Source organism: Manacus vitellinus, unplaced genomic scaffold, assembly GCF_001715985.3.
Source record: "Manacus vitellinus isolate BGI_N305 unplaced genomic scaffold, ASM171598v3 scaffold_0_pilon, whole genome shotgun sequence".
Taxonomy (NCBI): Eukaryota; Metazoa; Chordata; class Aves; order Passeriformes; family Pipridae; genus Manacus; species Manacus vitellinus.
The window spans coordinates 4,582,941-4,597,259 of NW_021938789.1; the positions used below are offsets into that span (position 1 = coordinate 4,582,941).

Genomic DNA, 14,319 nt, shown 5'->3' on the forward strand with positions numbered 1-14,319 from the left:
CTTATCAAAAAGATTAACTTTACTCATCAAAATTTTGATTTGTAAGGACCTTCCTTTAAACTACTGTTAAGCAGGACAAGTTTGCAGAACAGATATCCAAAGAAATTCCTGAGTTTTTCCATTTTCCTGTAGATTATTGTGCTAGACACAGCTCTCAATAACTCCTTCTTTCTCCTTGAAGTACTCCTTCTTTCTCCTTGAAGTAAACTACACTGTACCAGAAGACAAGTCCAACCTCCATCTTTCCTCTGTGAGCAAGCCAGGATGTTAAATCAAGCCATTTACACACTCCACCTTATGTTGGTCCTCTTCAGCTTCCAGTTGCCAAGAAACAGACACCCCCACAACTTATCAAATCAAGGCCGTGGCAGTAGGGGAAATGACAAGGCTAAGGTCCAGGGATCCATTTATCTGGTTTTTTTGAAGGTTCATATTATGTGCGACTGAAAACAAAAGGTGGCTGACACTCAAGGGCTGAACCTGAGAGCATCAGCATTGGACATAGAGGCTTTGAGTTGGCAGAGCAATTATAGATATTTGACCATTGCAGAATGAGCCCAGAGAAATCCACTATGCATCCATAAGGGGTAGGTTGCATTTCATCCAATTTTCCCTTCAGGAGGTTTATTAAGACAGTAGGTGGGAGGTTTTATTGAAGTTCCAACAGTAAGAATTTAATTTTTATGAGGAATTCATGCTGAATACCTTGCTTCAGCCAAAAATGGTTATCTGGTAATTTTATCTGAAAACGAGAATGTAACAGTAGTCTTATTATTACTCCCAGTGTGCCACTGATTGCAGAGATTGGTAGACTGTAATCCCAAGGGACAAAGTAGGTTCAGTAAGATTCTTGGTTTGATTCCTTTACCTGCTTTCTTTGTTGAGCACAAAAAGTTGAGGGGCACAGCTTTCTTCCTAGTTTATTTAATTTGCATTTTGTAATCTTGCTCAGCTGCACAAAATTAAAAACTGAAAAGGCTGTCTGTGGAAAACTGATTAAAAACAACAAAGAAATCCCACAGGAAACCAAAACCACAGAGGGGAAAAAAAAAAAAAGAAAAAGGAAGAATACCATCACAGTAGCAAAAGGGAATGTATCAGGGAAAGAAGGGGTCTGAATAGCCTGCCTTTCAGGTGACATAAGAAATCAGAGGGCAGGTAGAAACTTGGCAGAGTTATGAAGGTGGAGGAAGTGTGGGAATTGACTGAGCTTCCAGCAGTTGCAAAGGGAGAACAGGTTAGCAGAGATGCAAAGAGCTAATGCTGTTCATGTCTCTGTTCAGCTCTAAGGCCAGACATTAAAATAATCGAGTAGGAGGGAATTTATGAATAATAAGAATAAACTAGGGTTTTAAGAAGGAAGGAACATACCCTGAGTTTGAATCACTTTTCAGAACCACTGTCATAGTGCTCCTCTAGGTCTAGAAGAAAGGAGCTTACAGGAGCCAAATTCAGTTGGCTGGAGTGATTGCAGATGCTCAGCAAGCCACAGGTATCCATCAGATGGAGGACAGGAGGAGTATGAACAGAGGCTCAAGAAAAAAGTGCTCAGAGGTGTAAGTGGCTGTAAAAGGACCGGAATTCAAGCTCCTCTACAGCCACACCATCTCCATTTGCACTCTGCTTGATATCTTTGTTGTCATTTGAAGAAAAACCTACAACTTAGTTTACATTTCCGTTCAGTGCCATTCGTGTGGTTTGCTAGGATATACAAGGATCCAATTTCTTCTTTTTTTGTGTGTGTGTGTTTAATTCAGTGAGTAGACTTCTTAACCCAGCTGGTCTTAAATGACCTTTTCAAAACATTCCTGTAAATTCAAACTTGGACTCTACTGATGGAAATCTTCAAGTAAAATCTTGGCTTACCTCCACCTGAAGTCGGTGAAGTTAGGATCTTTCCCTGAACATATTTTCTGCTTCACTTATGTCTCTTCCCACAAAATGACTGGGATGTAATACATAGATGGGATATAAGAGGCCCTCTGAAGAAGAGCAAAAGCATCATCCCTCCTTTGTGATAAGTGCCCTACCCACTGAACTTCACTATCATGCACATGGAGTCTGCTCTCTCTCATACACAGCATCTCAAATTTCTACCTAACTTCCAGTCTGGCCAAGGAGAAGAGAGATCTCAGCATGAGCTCTCACACCCAGAGAAGACCACTAGCTCCATCTAGAAAAGTGCAAAAGTGTCTGTCACTCCTTTTTTTCATGGTGCTGGCATGGCAAGCTGCTCAGGATGGGAAGAGGAACATTCTATTCTTGTATACTACATATCTGTCTCCCAAAAATTCAGCTCCACTGTTAACTCTAAGGTATTCCTAACCATCATGAGAAGAGCCTTTATAAATGCCTGAGAAACTCAGCAAAATATCAACAGACAGATTTAGGATGACAATATTTTCCTTCCATTCCTAAGTATCTCCTAAACCATGTTTCATGCAACTTGATCCTTTCCTGGCTGTGTGTGATCTTTCATCTGTCTGTGACTCAGGTCTTCTGAGAATAGCAGTTCTAGTATTTCTCTGGCTTTCAGCAAGGTAGTAAGAGTAAAAGGATAATGAAGTATTCAGACTACTGTATGAGAAGCCCAAAAGATATTTTAAATGCCTAAAACAAGCTTCATTAAAAATTATAACAATAAGGGTTTGATTAACTGAAAAGCCAGATTTCAAGCTGAAAGCCAGTGTGGAGCTATTCATCTGAGAGTAGTGATCAGCAGTCTTTTGTAAAATAAAGGTCATTTATCACCAATCAACATTTTGTTTTCCCATGACAAAGGACAAATATGAAAAAGAAGACCTAAAACATGTTTAAATATTCTCATGAAGTTGCACACAAACCACACAAATCCAGTCTCCAGTCCCATGCCATGGAGCAAAGGCACTGAACAACTTACTGGGTTTCAGAAAACAGTCTGAAAATGTGCATCAGAGCTGACAGCTGCAAGCAAAGAGAACAGAATGGTTGGATATGTAAAAACAGGAATTATAAGAGTGAAAAGAAGGTGGTAATGAGTCCGCCACTTATGGTCAGGCTTCATTGAAATACAAGTTGAGCGCGAGGCCTTTGGTTAAAAAAAAAATCAAATTGAGAAAGTGAGTTAAGTATAACTACTCTAGTGTTAAGCAAGATGAGCCTTCTTGGAAAGCATTTGAAGATTTCAATCCATTTAGTATAGGAAAGGAAACTGTATATGGCACACGCAAACAACAGGATGCTGAAATGTATGAAACATGCACAATAAATAACTTAGGTTATGCCCCAAAGGAGATGTTTTGGAGGTTTTTTTGGCATCTTTACAACAGCTTGCACTGTCATGATAATGGATACTGAAATGAAGATATTTCAGTCACGGTTTATAACATTTTAAGGCATCTAGTTATAAAGTAGCGTCAAGGGACTGGAAAGATCTGTAGTTCTCAACACTCAAAAATACGTTTAACCATATGGACCCTATGACATCTAACATACCTGCTTTGAAATATGTTTCATTTGCATAGAGAATGTATGAGAAGCCTGGCTGGGAGCAGCTCATGCATTGCTCACTTGCAGAAAAGAGCAGAAGCACCAAGTTTGCATCACGCAGCCTCATGTCCTGGCAAGGAAAATCTGACATTAAAGGGAGAAGAACCAGGGATATGCAGAACTGGGACCAGTATTTGGCCTGTTTCACATTCATAAACCACAGGGAAAAAGCAGCTCCAGCTCAGAGAAGGAGTTGGCTGCATATACTGTGCCAGGTGACATTTTGCTCCCCCAAGATTCTGGCACTGAGAGATATTCATTTATTTACAACCTTTCTTAAGGTCATCTCTGCTGTGTCTCCAGCTGAGCCATTAAATATTAATTGGACTACTTTCCAAAAATAAAAAGAAGAACCTCTAATTTACTTGTGTAATTTACACCTCCCACAAACCAGGTGTCCTCCTGAACCAGACCGAACAAGCCATTTGCTCTTCACAATCCTGAAATATGCTATGTGCTTTTGAGACAGACACACAGTTGCTTGTTCATTCTGTGTGCACAAGTGCATGTTATTATTTGGGGGGAAAAAAAGAACCTTAAATGAAACAGAAAATATGCCCTCCAGGTGATGCAGTCAAATCTTCCCACTCACACTAGATAGTTCTCTTCAGTTTGAGCTTCGGGCTTGATTTTTTTTTTTTATAGTATTTTACCTAGATGAGTTTGAATATCTTGTCACAGGTCATTTTGTTCAACAAGATTTAAGGCTGCTAGATTTCTCAAAGAGCTCAAATTTTAACCCACAGTTGTAAAGAGCATGATCACTTTCTGGTCATATACAAGCACTTGCATTAAAGAACTTTTGTATTCTCGCATAGAATCATAGAATAATTTGAGCTGAAAAAGACCTTTGCGTTCATAGACTCCAACTGTAAACTTACTTAACTATGTAATAAGCCTAACATTGTAATTAGCTCTGAAATTTAAGTGCAATACCAGTATCACTCATGTTAAGACAAGGTAAATATGTGTTCAGTAATCACTGAGCCACACTGATTATTCGCAGAAGTTTATTAGGTGCTGATTTACACTGATGAAAAACATGCCTGCTCTTCAGTGAGGCTAAGGAATCTCTGGTCTGAAAATTCACAGAATTTGAGGTCCTCATTGCTCAGCTGCCATCTAAGCTCAGAGACACTAAAGTCCTCAATATCACATTACCCAAGAAAGCTAGTTTTGTTTTTCCACTTGTAGTGAAACACATCCATCCTGTCAGGGTTTAGCAGGCTGGATGCCAGCTCAAAACTAAACCTTCTGGGAATCTGTAGTCTAAGAAATACTTCAGCTTTATTGCCTCAGAAATTTAGTCTGTCAGTCTCAGAGCTTAACTGCAATATAGGTGCTAGGCAAAAAAAAAAAAAAAGTTTATATTTTCTTTTGGAAGAGGTGACTTTGTCATAAGTGAACATCAGAGCACTCACACAGGAAATGGGGCAGACAGACTCACTTTCTTTCTCTGAAAAGGGAGATTCAAAAGGCATCCTGGATCTTGCTTGAAAATATCCAAATCATCAGACTTGGAAATATTTTGGTGAAGGCGTGTTGAGAAAGAGAATATGTCTCCTCAGTTGCATGGGCTAATTAAAGCTTTGTTGTGCCGCAGAGTTTATACCCTGACTGCTGTTAGGTGGAGGATAACACCCAGGGAAGGTGCAGTTCTCAACTCCAGACTCTGCCAACAAAACACAAGTTCAGAGAAGAGGAGAGGACTTTGCCAATTTGAATTGCAACCAAGAGCTGGAAAAACCACAGCCCAGGAGCTTTTTTTGGGTCCTACTCCTCTAAGGAAATGATGCTGCTTTTGCACACTCTTTTAACAACTTGCCATCATTTTCCCTAAGCAGTCACAGGTGGGTGACAGAAACTTCTTCTGGAGAAATCGTAATATCTCTTGTCTCTTAGGAAAAGCCACTCCATTGGGGAGGAAATTCAGATGAAGTTTCCTAGAGCATTACCTTTGAGTTGGCAAGTGTGTCAATGGCAAGAGGCCATTTTGTATATCACACTCCAGCTTTGTTGGAAATCTGATCCAAACTAAACCCTACTGTCAGGATTGTGTATCCCCTGTTTTATCTAAAATGTCAAAATGTCAGTAAGAGGGAATCCACAACCTCTGGTGAATGCTCCCATCATGTAAGATACACGTAGCACTAAATCCTTTGATACTTGTTGCAGCACTCCAAAGAAAAGGGGGCAAAATGTGGTTTCCCCCTATCTCCACCTATCCCTGAATAACCCAGATCGTGGTGAATGAAGCACCAAGCTGAGTTTTGCCTATATCAAGAAGCCAGGGGAATAAAAGCGAGACCTCTCACTGAATGTTTCCCACTTGGTTAGAAAAGTAGAGGAAGCCCTTCCGGGTTGGTGGTGAGAAGAAGAGAGAAAGGAAAAATTCGCCTGCACACTGAGGTGAGCAGAGGGAGATGCCTTTTGGTAATGCTAAACAAGGCAGTTAAACTTCATTGAAAATCAGCACCGAGAGCACCACAGCTCTTCTTGCTCTTCCTGTGTCTGCAGCACAATGTAGACCTCACCTTCCTAATTCTCTGTGGAAATGAAACCTAAAAGATGCTCAACATCACCCAGTGCAGGCTCAAATCTTTTTTCTTTTTTTTTTTTTCCCCATCTGGACCTGAGAACCTCCAGAAATATTCAATGCTTTGTGAGACTGAGTGGTATTGTAAAATGTACACCCTCAACTGGCATAAATAAGCTTCATTAATTAACTTAATAACAGATGCAGCAGTTTAGCTGTGTTCTGTTTTATACCTTTAAAATTCAGCTTATAGTTTAATAGCTTTAGAAATTTGTTACTGTAATAGCTTTAGAGTTGGGGTTTTTTTTCCCTCCTCTACCATTTTCTTTAATAATAGAGTTTTATTTAATTTGTATATCTTGTAGGTAACAATTTAATACGCTTTACTATATGTAATATATTCCTTTCTCAAAGTGAGGACCATTTTATTTAGGAAACCAAGGCTAAGTTAACCATTGTAGGTACCATTAAGCTCATGTTTATTCATGGATAGCTGCCGTAGTCTATTAAAACTCTTTGGCACAAAACTGACTAAAAAATTAGTGAAAATTTAGCATCCCTCCCACCCCCAACAGAGTGATGTTGCAGCTGAAATGAAAGACTGAAGCATCGGGTTCTTCTAGCAGCAAGGCAGAGGGGGTGGAATGGGGAGACAAACAGGAAGTCAGGAAAACTGGAAAGATTCCACAGACGACTCTTTCTTTCTGAAATACTGTATTTACACAAAATTGAAGAGAGTACAAATACTTTACTAAGAAGACAAAACCATTATAGTACATTCAATTTAAACACAGGCAGAACTATAGATGCAAAGCACAGAGGCCTAAGGTACTTGCATGGGGGGAAAAAAAAGCGCATCATAAAGGCCCCAGAGATTAAAAGCAGGAGGTAAGAGAACATTGTATCTGTTATGCAGCATCACCTTTCTTTGACTTCAGTGGGACTGAACAAGACACTCTCCTTCCTCATTGTAGATGGTGGGGAAAACCCTCTCAATGTGCTGATGGCTCAACACTGATTTTAAAAAACGATTAAGCATATACTTAATTTTCAGCATGGAAACAGAGCTGTTAACTTCAAAGGAAATTATATTTGTGCCTAATCACATGCTTATATTCTTAGTTCGACCAGAAGTAGCCTTCTCAATGCTTCACAGGGTCAAGTCCATTGTTACATAAAAATAAGAGTTCTCTACTGTCTTCTTTCTTTTCATTTTTCTTAAAATATACTTTAGAATTGCTTTAATTTTCCCCTTACATACTCAATTAGAAAATATTAGCTTATTGAATGCCTTAGTATTTTTAAATTTTAATAAATGTCTTATATAATCAAAGGAATATTGTTCAAAAATAATTGCCACATTTTTCCAAAGCCTGTTTAGATTTAAAAAGAAAAAAAAAAGAGAAAAATACATATAATAACAAAGCAGCTTTATATTTCCGGGTATTTGGTAGCAGGTCTGTTATAATATCTCTTGCACATCTCTTGTTATCAATAAAAATCACCAGATTAACTGATCATTATTAAGGAAAAGGTTGTACAATATTATTACAATTCACCATGTATAGCCAATGCGTGAAATATTTTACACATTATATATCCCTTAAAAAGAATTAATATATTTTAGCCTTTTCTTTGAAAACAGATAGCTTCTGACATAATATATCTTAAACACAGTGGTATCTGTCACTTCTACTGTCTAACTGATTTTTTTTTTCTGAATAAAAGCTTGTTTGAATAGGACTACTATCTCAGTGATGGAACTACAGTGCTATTTAACTAAATTCCATATATGTCATCATTATTGTTGCTGCAGTTATTGTAATCACATACCACTGAAGTGCTAAATATTAGTAACTCATATATGTGGACTTTGGTTATGCTTGATAGAATACTGGAATATCAAATATATGTACCACTTCCTAAAGGCTATGTTACAATCATGATGCCTAGTAATAAATAATAATAACAACAATCTCAGATTCAAAGTGCTGACTCACTTGAGGCACCAATACAATAAATCAATCAATTAAAAGACTCATTTTTAATGTTTAAAACTAACAGAGCAGATCCTGGATTGCCAAGTTATATGTGCAGCACAGAAGACTCTGAACCTCTCCTTCCAATCTGGGGATTCCTGTCGTCCCAGAAACACTGGAATATCTCGTCTGATGTGGAACGCTCCAAGACATACCAAGTCTTCGGATATGAAACATTAAAAGCTCTCTAAGCTTCTCTAAAGCCTCGAAATGCTCTCTTAAGACCCCTCCAGCCAACTCCATTCAACCAGGGACAAGGCTTTGCCGTGTATTGTGCTTGGCTGCAGACCAGGGAAGAGCCTTTCATGAAAGTCCACGATGAAATGTATCACATTATGCAGCTTTCACACCCTGGAGACACTGTCAGCACTGTCAGCATGAGAGGGAAAGGGCAGCTTTCCAGCAGCAGCAAACACCTGTCTCACTCGAAGGGGAATGCTTCCATGTTGTTAGTTTGTTCTGTGCAAGCAGTAATCGTTTTCAGTGTCAAGAGAACTGTTGTACCCCGATGAAGGATACAGGTCCCTCTTAAGTATCCTGTTGACGATGTTGATCAGAACTTTTTTGTACTGTTGACGCAAAAGTGAGTAAACAAATGGATCTGATGCAGCCTTACTGTAGGTGAGGCACTTGCTTATAATTCCCCAGTAGTAATTTATGGTAACAAAAGGAAGGAGCTCTATCAACCTGTTAAACATTAAAGAGAAATGGAAACACTTAAGTGCTAATATTCACACTGAGCCCAGTGCTCAACTCATGCTTCATGAAACATTCAAGTAACACTTATTTTGTTACAGCACACAGTCCCTGCAGGAGAAGAGCCCTGTACTTACTTAGTCCTTGCTTTCAATAAAGAGAAAGAGACCTTTTGCAAAGCCACTTGGAGACAAAAAGAATTTCCTCTAGAGAAAGAGGAAAAAACTGTGTTTTCAATGGTAATGCTTCTGTGCATCGGAGAGCAGAAAGTCCTGCAGTTTATTGCTCACTTTCTGAATTTAGAGAGTTGTGCTGGTAAGTGGTCAAAATTTTGGTGGCATAATTGACTACCTCTCTCCCATGGCAAGCTTGAGATAGACACATGTGACTCATGGCATCCAGACTCACTGAACTCAGTTGCCTAAGTAGAGCTGTCTAGCGGCACTTGAAACATTTGGGTATAATCCCATTGGCATCAGGCTGCTGCTCCTGGAAGCTGTGAGTCTGTGGCATATGTGCCAGGCTAGGTAAAGGATTTGGATACTATGCAACATCTCAAATGACATCAGAAACCTGGTCTAGATCACTGAATCCGTCCCCTCAGACACAGACAAGCGAACCTTCATTACACCCCGTCGGTGAATTATCACAGATGCAAAGAGGATTTGTGTCAGACCATTGTAGTACGAAGAACAACTTGGCAGTATCTCAGAGAGCTTTTAGTGGCACCTGCAATCTCACAGTATGCTTAGGAGCATACCTGCATATACTTACCCATGAAAGTTTTTGTGTTCACTAAGCTGACCATGAGTTTGGCCAAAGAAAACACAGAGACAACACTTTTATCATCATTATATGACCAGTCAGCTGCCTCCAGACCTGTGTCTTCCTGTCTGTGCTTCACGGATGATTAGTGGCCTCAGCACCTCAGCTGTGAGGGATGTATTAATCATGTGGGGAGAAACTGCAACTAAGTTAAACAATTTTTCCACAGAAGCGAGAGCAATCCTTCAGACTGTTCCAGCAAATGTCTCGCCCAGCTCATCAGTAGTGGGCAAGCCCTCCAGGAAGGTGGAAAGAACAGGGTGAGAAGTTTTTGTTTTCTGTACATCTTTTGTAAAACCTTTTGCAGGAGCAAGAATATACTGCTTTGCTCTATTCATTCCAGAAGAAAAAAAAATGTACAGTGAGATAAAATAGCCCTTTTCTGTACCCTAAAACATCACTGTTTGAAGATGTCAGATCAGAAGCTTTCTCAAGGCTTGAAGAACCTTCTGTCCTCTTTCCAAAGAGCAGAGTTCCCAACTTGCAGGGTGTTGATTTTTTAAGCTGTTCCAATCCCTCCTCTTAGAAAAGCTGACTTACAACCACTAGGACTGAACATTGCAACAAGTGACAGGAAAATTTCTTATTTCTATGAGTAAAAGTAAAATCATTCCTATGACAAGAGCATTAAAAAAACAGATGACTTCTGCCTGAAGCTGCTTGGAAAAATTTCCAGTGAATTCAAAACAGATAGAACAGGAAGACACAAATTGTGAGAAATAAATGCACCATAAATTACACTTGCTACTGATTGCTTCAATTTATCCCATCCTGCATACTATCCAAATGCAAGAAATATACAATTGTTAATTACATAACTGATGTTTTTATAAAGACATTAAATAAGAACAGTAAGGTGTCCTTCAGTCATGAAAACAGATGTATTACTATGTGTTCTAAATAATGCATTATGGGTTCAAACTTAATTGCACTGAAGCCAACAGACAAAAAAATTACACAGATTTTAATAAGATAAAGGTTCTGGCCAAAACAATTCAGCCTTGGAAATACCCATGTGAATGCATCTTAGTATCATTTTCTTGTTTTCAGGGCTATTACAAAAGAAATGAAATTCATCTGTCAGATCTTAGTGAACAGACGAATATGTTGCTAATGATCCTAATCTCATTCAAATTTCTGAAATGAGGAGCAAACACAGAGCTCACAGCACAACCTGAGTCACCAGGCCAAGAGCAAGAAAACGGGGATAATGTCTTTTACATTGCCTCCACAGAGATTGCTTCAGTATCACCCCCTAAAAACCAGAATGGGAGAAGAATGGGAAAACAGGCATGGCAGCAAGTCCTCTGACCTCACCTCCATCACCACCTTTATGTAGTGCTGTCTTGGTACCGTCTTGTCTTTGGGACAAAGAGCCTTTCAGGATGCCCTCCCCAAAACCTCCTCATTTTGCTGTCACTGAACCAGCTCAGTCCTTGTGACTGAGACAGAAGCTGTACCTTGACACACATTTCCATAAACCAGCCCTCAGCCTTCTGTGTAGTGACTCAGGCTGTATCAGTTTGTCACACATAGAAAATGCACCACCTCACGTTTGCCAAATGCAAGGGCTGAAGAAGGAAGTAACTTTTATTTTAGAAGTTTATGAGAAATATCTCCACCCTGAAAAATGTGGCAATGCTTGGAGTTTGCTGAGCTTGGTAATGTTTAGATGGAAAGAAGATGGCAAAACCCACTTTGCTCAATATAATTACATCTTGATCATGGCAAAAGTGAATAGAAAATGACTCAAAATGTACTGTACAGTGATCAATTAACCTTTTAACTCTGTGATGTAATGTTAAGATTTGTAATAAACCTTCCAACTGCAGAAAAAAAAGACATGGTTATCCAGATTAGTTAGGAATCCCTTCCAACATGTAAATGGGGACTGAAATAAATGTCACTTTTAAAGATTAAAAAACATTGTCTGTTTTGTGCACTGGCCTTAATCTATCCCCCACTCATGTAAGTAAAGGGCAGTGACAATGGCCATAAAAGGCCTAGATGTATGTGACCGTGTAAGGTCAGAGCATAAAGCTGGCCAATTTCTGTGAGCTGGTGTGTCTGCAGACACTGGCAGTTTGGTAGCAACCTTAAGGAAGCCCTCGCTAGGGGGTTTTGCAGACTAGTGCACCTTCCTCGACAGAAGTCACTCCTCTTCAAGGCTGTCTTGAACACACTGTGAAGTAGAAAATATTTTTTAAAAATCACCTGTGAAAGATGTAGCCCATTTTAGTTCAGAGATGAAAGGCTAAATCTGAGGTGCTGCGATTCAATATAATTACATTGGCTTCCAGATCACTGGTTTATGCAAAATTTAAAAATAATAAACATATATTGTATAAAGACTATACAAGTACAATAATGACAACAGTGCATAAGCAATAAAAAAGGTGCAAACCACCAGGATGGATGCTTATAATTCTGTGCAGTTGAGAAGCACGGTGTTTCCTATACATTTTAAAAGTCTAATTATTGGTTTTCCTGAGACCTAACTTTTACACCTCATCACAAGGTTGTGCTGCACCATTAGCAATATATTTACGGACATTAATGTTTCCAGACGGAAAGCTTATCTGACAAATTATCAGCCTGGGCAAATTTAAATTATATCACTTCAACTTCCAACAGCAGCAAGCTTGGCTTATGCCTTTAGAAGAAAAAAAAAAAGACTTAAGTTAATCAGGAAAGTCTGTCTGCTTTCCTTTCTGTTTCTCGGGTTGTGTTAATAAGGAAGGGTGGCGAGTCTTTTAAACTGCTTTTATCTCCCATTGGCATGTAATTAATTCCTGGTACTTGTCCTAAAAGCCTCTTGCTCTTGGCAGAGGCGCCCAGACCTGGCTGCAATGAGGGAAGGAGAGCCAGAGGCTGGCTGAGCTGCGCCCCAGGGCTGGGGGCGCGAGCAGGAGCGGTGTGTCAGAGTGGGGGTTTGCGTGTGTCTGTTTGGTGTGCTCTGCCCTCAGAACCGGCCCCGGGTGTCCGTTCTGGTGTCTGGCACCCCAAAATTAGCTGTAGGTTCCCCGGGCACTTTCACATCACAGGGCATCCCCTTCTCGCAAAGTCCCTCACCCCAACAGGGGATACTAACCTGGTGATAATGTAAGGACCAAAACAGATCACGAACGACCCTATAAAAATACTGATTTTCTTGGTAGCTCGCTGCCTCCTCCGTTTCTGCTCGTTCAGACAGCGCTGCTTCACACTGCGAAGGGAAAAGAGCAGCAGAGGAGTTAAAGCAAGGGAGGAGGCGCAACGTGAACCCAAAGGAGAGGGAAAGGACTCTTTCGGCCCAAAAGCCCCTGCGCCAGGGAAGGGAAGAGGAGGGAAGGGGAAGGCAGTCCCCGGGGAGAGGACGGCAGTCCCGGTCTGGAGGAAAGGCAGCCCCTGAGGGGACGAGGGCAGCCCCCCAGGGGAGAGCAGGGCAGATCCCCGGGAGAGATGAGGGCAGCCCCGGCCCCGCTGAGCCTCGGGACGATCGCACTCACCATAGCAGTGGTTCCCTCTTAAGAGGAGCTCAGCCAAGTGGGAGCACCCGGCTAGCCGGATTAGCATTTAAACAGAGAAGGTTACAAATGCACGAGCCACCGTTCCTGGCACTAAGCAGCATCTGAAACTAGAGGCAGGAGCGCTCGCCATGTGGCCGGGGCAGGCAGGAAGTGCTGGGGAGGCAGGACATTCTCTCCGCCCGGGGTACCTACCGCGAGTGCCCAGGGGCTGTGAGTCCGAACACGCACGCATTACCTGGGGTGGATATCCACCAGCAAAACCAGAGTCTGCATGGTAATAATGTCTATCCGCTTGCAGTGGAACCGGGCAACTTTTAACACCTTTAAATAGGTGAAGCACAAAATCACCAGAGACAGCATGAAACTGGTGGAGTGAAAGACAATGGTGAACACCGTAAACCTTCTTCGCTCCGACTCTTCCTTCAGGTGTAGGGTGCAAGAGGCATAAACGCTGTTGTAATCTACCCATGAGTAAAACAAGGATACCAAGGGGAACGTGAGGGAGTGGAGCCACGAGTAGCCCATCAGTATCACAGCGTCTTTATACCGCATCTTGCTGGTGTAGCTTAAGGGGAACACCACGGCAATCCATTTGTCGATGCTGAGTGCTGCCATGCTCAGCATCGTGTTGGAAGTCAGGAAAGTTTCCAGGAAACCCACCGCTTTGCAGATACAGCCCCCGAGGGGTTGCTGGTTCCTCAGGATGCCCAGCAGCGTAAAAGGCATGTTCAGGACGGTGAGGAGCAGGTTGCAGAAGGATAAGTTCACCAGGAAAACCCCGGCGACCTGCTTGCGGATCTCTGTACTGTAGACGAAGCATAGCAGCACCAGGAGGTTGGAGAGCAGAGAGACAACCAGCACCAGCACGAGGAGCAGCGCCAGCAGCACGCCTGCCAAGTCCATCTCTCAGCGGGTCCCCTGGAGCGGGCGAGGGCAGGAGGAAGGGGGCACCCGCGCCGGCACCGCAGCCTCGCCTGCCGCCAAACGCGGCCGCCGCGCATGGTGCCGGCGGGGGGCAGGGGGCCCGGGGGGCAGCGCCGGGGGCCGCGGGGCGCAGGGAGAGGAGCAGGGAGTGGGCAGCGGGGTCCCAGCGGCAGAGAGAGGGGCGAGGGGAGCGGGGCAGATGGGAGAGGACCCCAGGGGGAGCGGGGATCTCTGACAGCAGAGTCAGGCAGAAGGGGAGCAG

At 41.9% G+C, this 14,319-nt stretch overlaps 1 protein-coding gene across 1 annotated transcript; it reads right to left on the bottom strand.

The window, feature by feature from the left end:
• Nucleotides 1-6,759: 6,759 nt before the first annotated feature.
• GPR78 (G protein-coupled receptor 78) lies at nt 6,760-14,055 on the bottom strand. Its single transcript, XM_008920916.3, has 3 exons — nt 13,369-14,055; nt 12,716-12,829; nt 6,760-8,790 (listed from the first exon to the last, which is right to left on the bottom strand). Exons 1-3 carry the CDS (start codon nt 14,034-14,036, stop codon nt 8,553-8,555), a joined length of 1,020 nt encoding a protein of 339 aa, XP_008919164.1. The 5' UTR covers nt 14,037-14,055; the 3' UTR covers nt 6,760-8,552.
• Nucleotides 14,056-14,319: the final 264 nt, after the last annotated feature.

Coding starts and splice junctions, on each gene's coding strand:
- GPR78 (XM_008920916.3), bottom strand. CDS start 14,036: ATGGACTTGGCAGGCGTGCTGCTGGCGCTGCTCCTCGTGCTGGTGCTG. Junction 12,830..13,368: donor CTGGTGGATATCCACCCCAG/GTAATGCGTGCG, acceptor TTCCCTTCGCAG/TGTGAAGCAGCGCTGTCTGA. Junction 8,791..12,715: donor GGTCCTTACATTATCACCAG/GTTAGTATCCCC, acceptor AATGTTTAACAG/GTTGATAGAGCTCCTTCCTT.